Below are 12,598 nucleotides of genomic sequence, written 5' to 3' on the forward strand. Positions count from 1 at the left end.
ACTGGTAAAATTTGCTCGATACATTTAGTGTTTATTTGTGAAAAACATGAAAATTTTTAGAAAAAATTCATTTTTTTAAATTGTAATATACCCCACGAAATAGTTACTAATTAACATATACCATATGTATACTTTATGTTGGCATCATTTTTAGAATGTCCTTTTATTTTTCTAGGATGTTACAAGGCTTATAACTTTAGCAGAAATGTCACATTTTCAAGAACATTTGCAAAACCTATTTATAAGGGAGCAATTTAGATCTGAAGTGGCTTTGAGGGGTCTATATGTCAGAAACCCTCTACAAATCAAACCATTTAAAAAACTACACCCCTCAAAGTATTTAAAATAGTATTTTGATGGATTCTTAACCCTTTAGGTGTTTCACAAAACTGAAAGCAATGTAAAGGTGAAATGTAAACATTTTATTTTTTTGCAGATATTTAATTTTAATGCTTTTTCACTGTTACAAAGCAAGTGTTAACAGAGAAACGCAACTCCGTATTTATTACCTTGATTCTGCAGTTTTTAGGAATATCACATATGTGGCCCTAGTGTGCTACTGGACTGAAACACAGGCCTCAGAAATGAAAGAGCACCTTGTGGATTTTGGGGTCTCCTTTTGCTATAAGGATGTTTTCTAGGCATCATTATAGGTTTGCAGAGGCCTTGAGGTGCCAAAACATAGGAAACACCCCCCAAAGACCTCATTTTGGAAAAATACTCCCCAAGAAATTGATGTAGGGGTGCCATGAGCATTTTGACCCTACATGTGTTTTATGTGTTATTAGAATTGCACCATGAAAATGAAAAAAATAAGTTTTTTAAATAACATGTAGTTTTAGCTCAATATGTTTCATTTCCACAAGGAATAACATGAAATAAAGCCCCTGCAACATTTGTAAAGCAATTTCGACCAAATACTACATATGTGAGAAGGGAAAGAGCGCCATTTGACTTTTGGAACCGGGATTTTGCTGGATTGGTTTCTGGGAGCCATGTTGCATTTACAGAGCCTCTGAGGTACCAGTACAGTGGAAACCCCTGAGAAGTCACTCCATTTGGGAAACTAAACCCCATGAGAAATTCATATAAGAGTATAGTAAGCATTTTAACCCTACAAGTTTTTTGCTGAATTGATTAGAATTGGGCTGTTAAAATTAAAAATGTAAGTAATTTTTTCCAATGAGATGTAGTTTAGGTCAAAATTATTAATTATCACAAGAAATAAAGGAGAAACAGCCCCCAACTTTTGTAAAGCAACTTCTCCCGAGTACGTCAATAACCTGTATGTGGTCATAAACCGCTCTTTGGCCACATGGTAGGGCTCAGAAGGGAAGGTGGGCCATTTGGCTTTTGTAGTGCAACTACCTGAATTCTTTTGTACTCCTACTGTGCCAGTCAGGGGCGGTTTGGGCCAGGGGTGGCATGTGCTCCCTGGGCCGGTCTGCCAGTAGACATTTAGGGCCGCACCAAGTTGAGTCCTGGGCCCTGCTTGCGCGACTGCAGCAGGTCCTGTGGATACATTCTTTCTGCGCTTTCCTGTGATTCAGACAGCACCATCTGCGTTGTTCCGCTGGAGCAGGCCTAATCAGAAGTGACCAGGCCTGCATCGTTGGAGGAGAGGACGGCACGAGAATAGGGACAGGTATGTGGCACTATCTACAGGGGCATTATCTACATTTGTCCTGTGGCATTATACAGGGGGCAGTGTGACACTATGCAGGGGGCAGTGTGGCACTAAATAGGGAGCAGTGTGGCACTATACAGGGCGGAGTGAGGCACTATACAGGGCACAGTGTGACACTATACAGGGGACAGTGTGACACTATACAGGGGACAGTGTGACACTATACAGGGGACAATGTGACACTATACAGGGAGCAGTGTGGCACTAAATAGGGGATAGTGTGGCACTATACAGGTGGCAATGTGACACTATATAGGGTGCAGTGTGACACTATAAAGAGCGCAGTGTAGCACTATCTACAGGGCACAGTGTGGCACTATCCACATGGGCACTATGGCACTATCTGCATGGGCACTGGGCACTATCTACAGGGACACTGCGGCACTATCTACAGAACTGGTATACCAAAGAACTGGTATCTGACACTAAATGGTCACTGTATGGTAATCATATTCTGCAGAGTGGTGCATAGAACTGGTATCTGTCCACTATATGGTCACTGTATGGTGTTATTATTGGTTATATTGGTGCTTGTATAGTGGTAGCGTACTGTTATCCTTGACTGAAAAAGCTATGTCTGTCCTTGAACATGTGATTAGACGTTTCTATATTGCACTTTTGTTTTCCTCCTTGTGTTGACGGTGCGGTTTACATATTTAAGGGTGTGGCGAGGGGGCTTAACCAATTAAAGTAACATTTGCACATTCCCCCTATAGATTATAGTCTACAGTAATGGGGAAGAGGGGCCTGTATCTTGCATGTATTATACAGTAATGGGGAGGGGGATCTCTAGCCAGCATATAATTATAGAAATGCAGGAGGGGGGTCTTTAGCCTGCATGTTGTATATAGTAAGTAGGGGTCTCTACCATGCATGTTGTATATAGTAAAGGGGGGTCTCTAGCATGCACATAATATATAGTAATGGGGTGGGGGTCTGTAGCCTGCATCTAATATACAGGGTGATTCAAAAAGGATGGTGCAAAAGTAAAGGCCTGTAGTTAAAGTAACAGCAGTGGTAAATGGAAAGTGACTGAATATGAAATCAAAACTGGCTTAGTTGCCCATAGCAACCAATCACAGCACAGCTTTCATTTTCAAGAGCCAAATTTTAAATGTGCTTACATAGTGTGACATAAGATGGCGTCATCGAAGCAAGAAACAGCTTTTTGCGTGTCGGAATTTGCAATACCGGTGTCTGTTGTGACAGTACAGCGAAACTTTCCGAATAAATTTGGTAAATGTGCTCCGCATAGAAACTGCATTTTGCATTGGGTAAAGCAATTCCAAACCACTGGGTGTTTATGTCATGGGAAAAAAGAAGCAATTCGTTATGGTCAAGCAGCCACTTTTGAACATTTGGACCGTCGCCCACCCTCCCTCCCTAATGTCTTGAATTCCTTTACGTTACGATGTTTGTTAGAGGGGTCCACTGGGCGGACTTGGTTTTTATTGGTCTAAATATTTATATTTTGTTATTTATGGTTATTCTCTTCTAATTATTTTATCTTATGTTACCCTTAATAAACAACGTGGCCATTTTTATCCAAAGAAACTGTTGTCTGTTTTTTTTCAGTTGATAATTTTTAGTGTGGTTTGTGCTACCATGTGCACAGCACCATCTAGTCGCCATTATTCATAACTACAACTGTAAGCAATGTGTATGGTTTCATTTTTTTGCAATATGTTTTTCTACACACTGTGTTGTGTTAATACTTATTTTAGATATCTCGGATTCTGGGCTTAGGAAAAAATAATCTAAGAGACGTCATCTAGCGTTTAGGGAATGCGAGATCCCTTTGCCCTTTGGCTATAAACATCCCTATTGTCGATATTGCACCTCTGAAGCCCCCTCTGCTAATCTTCCTACTGCCAGAGATGTAGACGTTTAGGTTAAAGGGGTTATGTGGGGACCAAAAAGTATAAGTAGTGCAGTATGTGAGTACACTCGCTAATATACATTCTGATACATTCCGGTCCCCCGTCGCGCTGATTCTGAGATTTTCATAGAATTTTATAGCGCTGCCAGGGGACCGGAAGTCTAGTTGCACAGTCTTCTTTGATGACGATACGACTCTTCATCATGTGTCCGGCCCTGCTGTACTCTATGTAATCGATGCACTACTGCTTATACATAAAGTACAGCGGGACCGGTCACAAGTCGTATCGTCATCAAAGAAGTCTGTGCAACTAGACGTCCGGTTCCCTACGCAGGTGATGTAGATACCGTGTGTGAGGAGGAGGCAGAGACTTCCTCCAGGTGTGCCACGGCAGTGGAAGATCTAAGAACCTGCAGGAGACCGAAACAGTGGCCAGCCTCTGCCTAGAGCCTCTACACACCCGTCTCCCCCTGCCCCTCCACAGAGCCCCTGTCAGGGTGCGTATCCCATGGCGCTACTACTGTCCCTGCCACTTTCCGCTTTCTTTGCCTCCCCACAAAGAGCCTTGCTATCTAGTCTCTCCCCCTTGTTGCCTGAAAGAGACCCTCCACAGAGGCACTGTCAGTTTGCATTTTACCCCTGGCCCCCACCTGTCACTTTGATTTGCCACCCCCCTTTCCCCGGTAATGAGGGGGGGCGACACCTTGAGTATATGGACCCCAGAAATTTCTAATGGTGGCCCTGCTTGTTTGTATGCAAAATATAGTGTAGAAAAACATAGACACTAGGGTTGGAGGGAGTTGTATAATAATTTTTTATTTGAACACTTCTATTGAACCACAAACACACTATCTTGCAAACTATAAACAAATCACCATAATTGTGGGAAAATACCAGCATAGGGAATAGTTTTCCTTTGGGGATCATATATATTTCAATACATTAGCAGAGCTGTCTGCAGCAGGCAGGGAAGGCAAGGGAAGAATATAAGGCAACAACTTCACTGCATCATCATTAGATGTGGTGATGTTCATGGCACCATCTACAGCATATATCCTCACTTGTATGCACTCAATACTTATATGCCAGTAGTGCATGCATTCCTTTAAAATGTACACAATAGAACACATTGAATGCATTATTTTAACTCTAGATGAATTGTTTATGAGTGGAACACAGAGAAAAGAATGCAAATGCAAGATTAATCCTCCATTGGTAAGTATACCAAGAAGAAGTAAGATCTGTCATGTTATTCAAAAAATAAAAGGTAATAGACTGAATTACTTTTTATGAAGACTTTTCTTTTCATGCCATTTTTTATAAGATTTACTGTATTTTCTATGTATTCTTTCAATTTCAGTAAAGTGAAGTCTGTTTCTAGTGCATAATGGAAGGCCCATGTCTGACTTAGTTCCAAGGAATAAAAACTTAACACGTGCGCATATGCTAAATATTACTTTAAATGTCTCGCAAGGGAGTCTATTGAGCATTCAAATAGGTTGAGACCCAAAATAGATGTCAGAGGGCCCCCACCTTCTTTACAACATCAGTTGCAAAGCTCTATATTATATCACTATGCTTTTCTGACCAAAATAAGTTAGTTGATAAAATTATATCTAGAGTATTCGATAAGTAACGAAATGTCTTAATTGTTTTAGATAAAAATGGGACACGAAAACTATTCCTCAGTGATGGAGTTTGTCCTCATTGGCCTTCCACACCCTGAAGTGATGAAAATCCCACTTTTCGTGCTGTTTTCTTTAATTTACTTTTGCACTCTTCTAGGGAATGTTCTCCTAATTTTAGTTGTAAAAGGAGATCGACACCTCCACAAACCTATGTACCTTTTTCTTCTGAACCTTTCTTTCTTAGACATTTGGTTGTCTACAGTCACATTGCCCAAAATGTTGACAAACTTTGTACAAAAAGAAACAACTATCTCTTTCCATGGATGTATTAGCCAGTTGTATTTCTTTCACTTTTTTGGAAGTACAGAGTGTTTTCTTTATACTGTCATGGCATATGATCGTTTTTTGGCCATTTGTCGGCCATTACATTACCCAAATTTCATGAACTTAAAGCTGTGTAGACAGTTTGCTGCTGGGATTTGGTTCACTGGCTCTCTTCATTCCATGATACACACTACTTTAACCTTCCGTCTCCCCTTTTGTGGTCCAAATAGGATTGACTACTTTTTCTGTGATGTAATCCCAATGTTGAAACTTGCATGTGCAGACACCACTTTAAACAAAGCAATAATAATAACTAATATTGGGGCTGTTGCTTTAATTTGCTTTCTCATCATTTTGATATCATATACCTATATAGCAGGAACAATCTTGAAGATCAAAAATTCAGAAGGGAGACGTAAAACATTCTCCACATGCGCATCACACATGATTTCAGTGTTTTTCTACTATGGACCTCCCGTCTTTATTTATTTGAGTCCCAACTCTATGGACTATGTAATAGAAGAATCCATTGCTGTTTTTTATACTCTTGTAACCCCAATGTTAAATCCCATCATTTACTCTTTGAGAAATAATGAGGTGAAGACATCTCTCAAACGAATGAATTGTAACCGCAAGTTGCAGGGGCGTAACTAGGAAAGACTGGGCCCCATAGCAAACTTTTGACTGGGGCCCCCCCCCCCTCTGCTGGGTATCACACAACCCCCCCCCTAGATAGTGCCTCCCTATAGATTCCACTACACAGCGCCCCCCTATAGATAGCACCATACACAGCCCCCTGTAGATAACGCCATACAGCCCCCTCTGTAGATAACGCCATACAGACCCCCTCTGTAGATAACGCCATACAGCCCCCTCTGTAGATTACGCCATACAGACCCCCCCCCAAAAAAAAACGGCATATAGACATGCATCCCCTATCCACAGGATAGGGGATACATGTGTGATCGCTGGCAGCGATAAGGAGAACGGGGGACCGAAAGTCCCCCGAAGTTCTCCATGACTAACCTCGGACTTCCGGCGTCTGCGCAGTTCAATAAAAATGAAAGGAGCGCTGGTCACACATGCGCACAAGCACGACCGGTGCGCAAGTCATTTCCATGGAGCTGCAGACAGACTACGGAAGTCCGAGGTTTGTCATGGAGAACTTAGGGGGGACTTTCGGTCCCCCGTTCTCCTCATCGCTGGGCGTCCCAGCGATCCCACATGTATCCCCTGTCCTGTGGATAGGGGATGCATGTATTTTTTAGGAACAACCCCTTCAGTGGTGTCGCGCTGTAGCAGCCATAGCGGCTGCTAGCGGAGCCTGCGGCCATGGGAGGGGCCGTGCCGGCGGGTGGCACGGGCCCCCTCATGCTGCAGGCCCCGTAGAAGTCGCTACGGCTGCTATAGCGGTATTTACGCCACTGCGTATAGGTTTGTACGGCGTAAAACTACAGCTCCCAGCATGGCCGGAACAATGATAAGGATATGCTGGGAGATGCGGTTTCACAAAAAAAAATCATACCACCATCATCTCGCTGCAGATCATACAGTGACTACAATACTGATTAGAGGAAGAATAAACATTTACATTAAGTGACTCACCGGTGACGTCTCAGATTCTAGTTCTTTTCTTCTCCCTCCGGTTCAGACATCTATGATGGATTCCATTTCTGCAGTTTAACGTTTAGATGTCTTCAGCTTCTCACTTTTAAAACATTTCTGCACCTGTAAACAAAGTTAAAATTCTCAACACATCTAAATATAACTGTCACACACACACACACACACACACACACACACACACACACACCGTGCCCCCTGTAGATAGTGCCCCCTGTAGATAGTGACCTACATAGAAGCCCCTGTAGATAGTGCCCACATATGGACTCCAGAGCTGCAAGGCAATAGTGCTAACCACTGAGCCACCGTGCTGCCCTACATATAGCTTCCCCTATAGTTAGTGCTCCACGCATAGCCCACCTCTGTAGATATTGTCCCACATATAGCCCACACCTGTAGACTGTGCACTACATATAGCCACCCTGTTGCTAGTGCCCCACAGGTAACCCACCCCTGTATATAGTGTCCCACACATAGCCCACCCCTATAGAAAGTACCCTAAAAAATAGCTCCCCTATAGATAGTGCTCTACATATAGCCCACCCCTGTATAGTGTCTCACATATACTGCTCCACATATAGACCCCCCTGTAGATAGTGGCCCACATATAGACCCCCCCTGTATATAGTGGCCCACATATAGACCCCCCTGTATATAGTGGCCCACACCCCCACATATAGACCCCCCTGTATATAGTGGCCCACACCCCCACATATAGACCCCCCTGTATATAGTGGCCCACACCCCCACATATAGACCCCCCTGTATATAGTGGCCCACACCCCCACATATAGACCCCCCTGTATATAGTGGCCCACACCCCCACATATAGACCCCCCTGTATATAGTGGCCCACACCCCCACATATAGACCCCCCTGTATATAGTGGCCCACACCCCCACATATAGACCCCCCTGTAGCTACTGCCCCACATATAGACCCCCCTGTAGCTACTTCCCCACATATAGACCCCCCTATATATAATAGCCCACATAAAGACGACCCCCCCTGTAGATAGACCTCCCCACTATAGATAATGCCATTCACATTTTTATGAGGAAAAAAATATATAAAGTTGACATACTCACATTCTCCGGTTCCCACGCTGTTCACTGGCGATGCAGACATGCTCTCTTCTGAGCATGTCTGCAGGAGCTGAATGAGCGTCCTTCAATGATGCTGATTGGCGGGGCAGAATGACTTGCCCCGCCAATCAGCACCTTCCAAGCATGGAAGCGGCGCGATGATGTCATCGCGCCGCTAGCCAATCAATGTCATTGTAAGGCACTGGATGGTCAGGCACGGAACATGCCCGGCCATTCAGTGCTAATACATGTATTTGGCTGCCGCTAGCACCGGGGCCCCCTCCGGTGCTAGCGACACCTACAGGCATGAGAGTGCCTGTGTAAGGCTCGGTGGCGCGGGCCCCACAGTAGCGGTGCTACCCCTGTAGCAGCCATAACGGCTGCTAGCGGCGCCACCGGGCATTTGGGAGGGCGTGTCGGCTGGCGACACGGACGCCCTCAAGCCCCGGGCCCCGTAGCAGCTGCTACTGCTGCTACCGCGGTAGTTACGCCACTGCAAAAAGTTGGATAAATAATTCTTGTCAAGCATGATTGGATAACAATTTAGCCTACTCTTTACAGCAGCCAATCAGCTACCAACTATATCTTGTATACAGATAATTCTAAAGAATAATTCAGACTAAGACTGTGCAGGATGATCGGTTTGTTACAGTGCAGAATAAGCCATGGCCAGCCAGACATTACATGGCGGACATTCAGTTGAACTAAAGCTGCACGTAAAGAGCGCTCTTACATCTGGCTCATAAATGGGGTTCCGAGCAGTGGATCCCCCACTTTGACGTCCATATGCCCTAATGGGGCACATGGACAGGGATTCTATTTGTGAGACAACCCCTAGAACTAACATTTTCTGATAGATGAGCATTGAAGAATAAAGTTCTCCTAGCCCAAACTCATGATCAATATTGAATAATTGAGTTCACATGTGGCGGATACACTGAGTAATAGCATGCAACACATCCGCCCTGTGCGCAGCAGGGTATTCTGGGTGAAAAAGCCACCAAACTGTAGTGCAGTTTTCCGCCCGGAATGTCCGCTGCGAAAAACTGCAGCACTTAGCCGGCAATCTAGCAGACAAGCCTGCTGACGTCTCATCCCAGGAGACCGATGCAACCTGTGATTGGCAGCAGCGGCGTTCACATGGAATAAAGCGTCATCCCAGGAGGCCGGCCCTCTAACGCTATCCGGGCCGGCCTCCTGGGATTACGTTTTATCCATGTGACCACCCGTACAGCCTGTGATTGGCTGCAGCGGCGGTCACATGAGATGAAGCGTCATCCCAGGAGGATGAAACACAGACTCCTAGGTAAGTTTAAGTTTTGTTTTTTTCTGAGTTCCGTTTTTTGCGGCAGAATCGCTGCGAAACTGCCGCAAAAAATGGAACAACTGCTATTTGATGCGGGATTTACAGCCCCATTGAATTCAATTGGGAAATTGGCCAACATATAAGCAGTGTTTACATAAAAACTACTGACATGCTGCGGAATAAATTTCCGCACCACAGGTCAATTTCTGAGCGGTATTTACGCTCAGTATTTACGCAGCGTGTGGATGAGATTTGTTTAATCTCATCCACTTTTCTGTTACTGTATTTGCTGCGGATTTTCCGCAACTAATTCTGTTGCGGAAAATCCGCAGTATTTACGCAATGTGTGAACTGGCCCTAAAGGTTTGCACTTGCAATGAAATTGCCGTGATGTCGGTGGCTACAAAGGCAACCGGAGGCCTAACACTGGCCTTCTGGTATGCCTAGTACGGAAGACTTTCAGGCCCCGACCGGAGGCGGGGCCTAAAAGGCTTCCGTAGCCACCGGCAAGATGGCGCCGGCTCAGGAGCTGAGCCAGCATCATCAGCGGGGGATGTAAGCTGTATGTTACAGCTGACATCCACATGTAACGGCAGGAACCGGAGCTAGCGATCGCTGCATCTTAGTGGTCGGCATCAGATCGGCAGCTCTGCCATGCAATCGCAGGACTGCTGACTGCTACTATGGCAACAGGAGGCCGAACAATGGCCTCCTGCTTTGCCATTACGGAAGCTAATTAGGCCCCGCCCGGAGGCGAAGACTAATCAGCTTTCTATCAGTAAATGGCTGACAGATCTAATACATTGCACTACATAGGTAGTGCAATGTATTAAAAGAAGAATCTGACATTTGGACCTTCAAGTCCCCAAGTGGGACTAAAGAAAAGTATAAAAAAAAATGTTAAAAGTAAAATAAAAGTTTCAAGTAATAAAATAAAACATAATCTCCCTTTTTTCCTTATCAAGTCCTTTATTATTGTAAAATGAAATTAGAAAATTAGAAAATTAAAGCAACGGCACATTGAGAGCTACGGGGAACTCCTATAGAGGAGGAAACAAGACTCGTCATCAGGGAAAAAAGATTTGATATTAATGTGCCGTTGCTCTCTCATGAGCGGTGTGGCTGTGATTGGTTGGGGTGGATCATGTGTTCCGCCTTGCTTTGAATAACGACACGTCACTAGTGACGTCGGCGTTTTGGATTGGCTGGTGGGGCGGTATGGTTGGAACGAGAGGGGAGGAGCATTCTCTATTTTAGTACTCATTTCCAGCGTGAACGTGTTGCTGGTATCAAGTGCGAACAAGCTATGTTACAATAATCAATAACTGATACGAATTTTTGCTGCCACAATGGTCAGTTTAATCTTATCCTGAATAGAACCCTGATGACATAGGATTTAGAAATGCGTTGGGTCAAAATACTGAGGGAATAAGTGCAGGTGACAGCATATTTAGATCTTTTAGCCCATTTACCTCGGTCATTCAGGGAATGCCCTGTCTGTCCATCTAGAATTAGGATTGGTCTGCTGTAGCAACATTGTTAGGCACAAACACCTCCAAGTATCAATACTAGTTTATTCATCTATAGGATCCACAACTGGACCAAATGATGAATATATACAGTTTTTGTCTGTTATTTTTTGTATTTTTAGCACATTGGTTTATGACAAGGGGATTGTATCCCTGTTTTCAACAAGATATTTAATCAAATTTAATAAAATTGTTCTACTTTTAGTCACTATCAAAGCGAATTTGAATTGAAATAATTAAAATTGTGGGAGCACAATAATTTATATATAAATCAATATACAGTGAAATGACCCACAGAATAAAGTTAACATGTAATTTATGACGCGTGGTGAACGCTATATAAAAAAACTAAAAAAACTATGCCAGAATTGCTGTTTTTTGGTCTCCTTGCCTCCAAAAAATAGGATAAAAAGTGATCAAAAGTCGCATGTACCCCAAAATGGTACCAATAATAACTACAGCTCATCCCACAAAAAAACAGCCCTCATACCACTACGTCTATGAAAAAAAAATTTTGTTAAGGCTACAATATGTCAGGAAAGATAAATAAAAGATAATACAAATAAGCAGTTGTGCAGCCCCGAGGGGAACATTTCTTCTGTTTCAGAAGGCGATTTATCAAGGACCTAAAATTAGGGAACCAGGAAAGGGAGGGCCCAAACATATCAGCTGGAAGCGAGGCTACCCATATTCTACCAGTACAACACTTTCCCAGCAAAATTCCCAAAACTGCAAATGTGCGGAGTGTGGACCAAAAGGGGGATAAGAAAGGACATTTATCAGTGCGACACTGGCCTGTGCAGAAAGGATTGTGTCATAGCGTAACAAATATTTATGCATTATTTTGTTGTTTACCCCATTATTATACCACCTGACTATGCCCCTGATGTACTCTGCCCAGCTTACATATACCCCCACATTATAAACTAAAATACCAGTAAAACTCCAAACAAAACTACTACCAAGAAAAATCCAAACTCCAAAAGCCAAAAGGCGCTACCTCCTTTCTGAACCCTGCAGCGAGCCCAAACAGCTGTTTACTTCCACATGTATGGCATCACCATAAGCGGGAGAACCATTTTACCAATTTTTTGGGTGTATTTCTCCAGTGGCACAAGCTGGGCACGACATATTTGCCACTGAAATGGCATATCTAGGGAAAAATTAAAATTGTTACTTTGCACCATCCACAGCGCAATCATTTATGGATAAGACCTGTGGGATGAAAATGCTCACTACACCTCTTAATAAATGCCTTGGGGGTGCAGTTCCCAAAATGGGGTCATTTCTCAGGGGTTTCTTTTATTATTTCACATCAGAGCCTCTGCAATCGTGAACCAATACTTTGTAAATCGCCAAATTAGGCCTCAATTTCGCATTGATACTCTTTCACTCCTGAGTCCTGTCAAATGTCCAGGCAAAAGATTAGGGCCACATGTAGAGTGTTTCTAAAACCGGGAAACACAGCATAATAATTAGAGAACTGTCTTATTATGGTGGCACAAGCTGGGCACCACATATTGGCATATCTATTGAA

The 12,598-nt window shown here is 43.6% G+C and overlaps 1 protein-coding gene across 1 annotated transcript; it reads left to right on the forward strand.

Moving 5' to 3' along the window:
• Positions 1-5,230: 5,230 nt before the first annotated feature.
• On the forward strand, positions 5,231-6,172 carry LOC142759543 (olfactory receptor 10G7-like). Its single transcript, XM_075861869.1, has one exon. The coding sequence runs from the start codon at positions 5,231-5,233 to the stop codon at positions 6,170-6,172; it is 942 nt and encodes a 313-aa protein (XP_075717984.1).
• Positions 6,173-12,598: the final 6,426 nt, after the last annotated feature.

This window comes from Rhinoderma darwinii, chromosome 1 (assembly GCF_050947455.1).
Source record: "Rhinoderma darwinii isolate aRhiDar2 chromosome 1, aRhiDar2.hap1, whole genome shotgun sequence".
NCBI lineage: Eukaryota > Metazoa > Chordata > Amphibia > Anura > Rhinodermatidae > Rhinoderma > Rhinoderma darwinii.

Bases quoted from the DNA above. Each gene is read 5' to 3' on its own strand.
- LOC142759543 (XM_075861869.1), top strand. From the start codon at position 5,231: ATGGGACACGAAAACTATTCCTCAGTGATGGAGTTTGTCCTCATTGGC.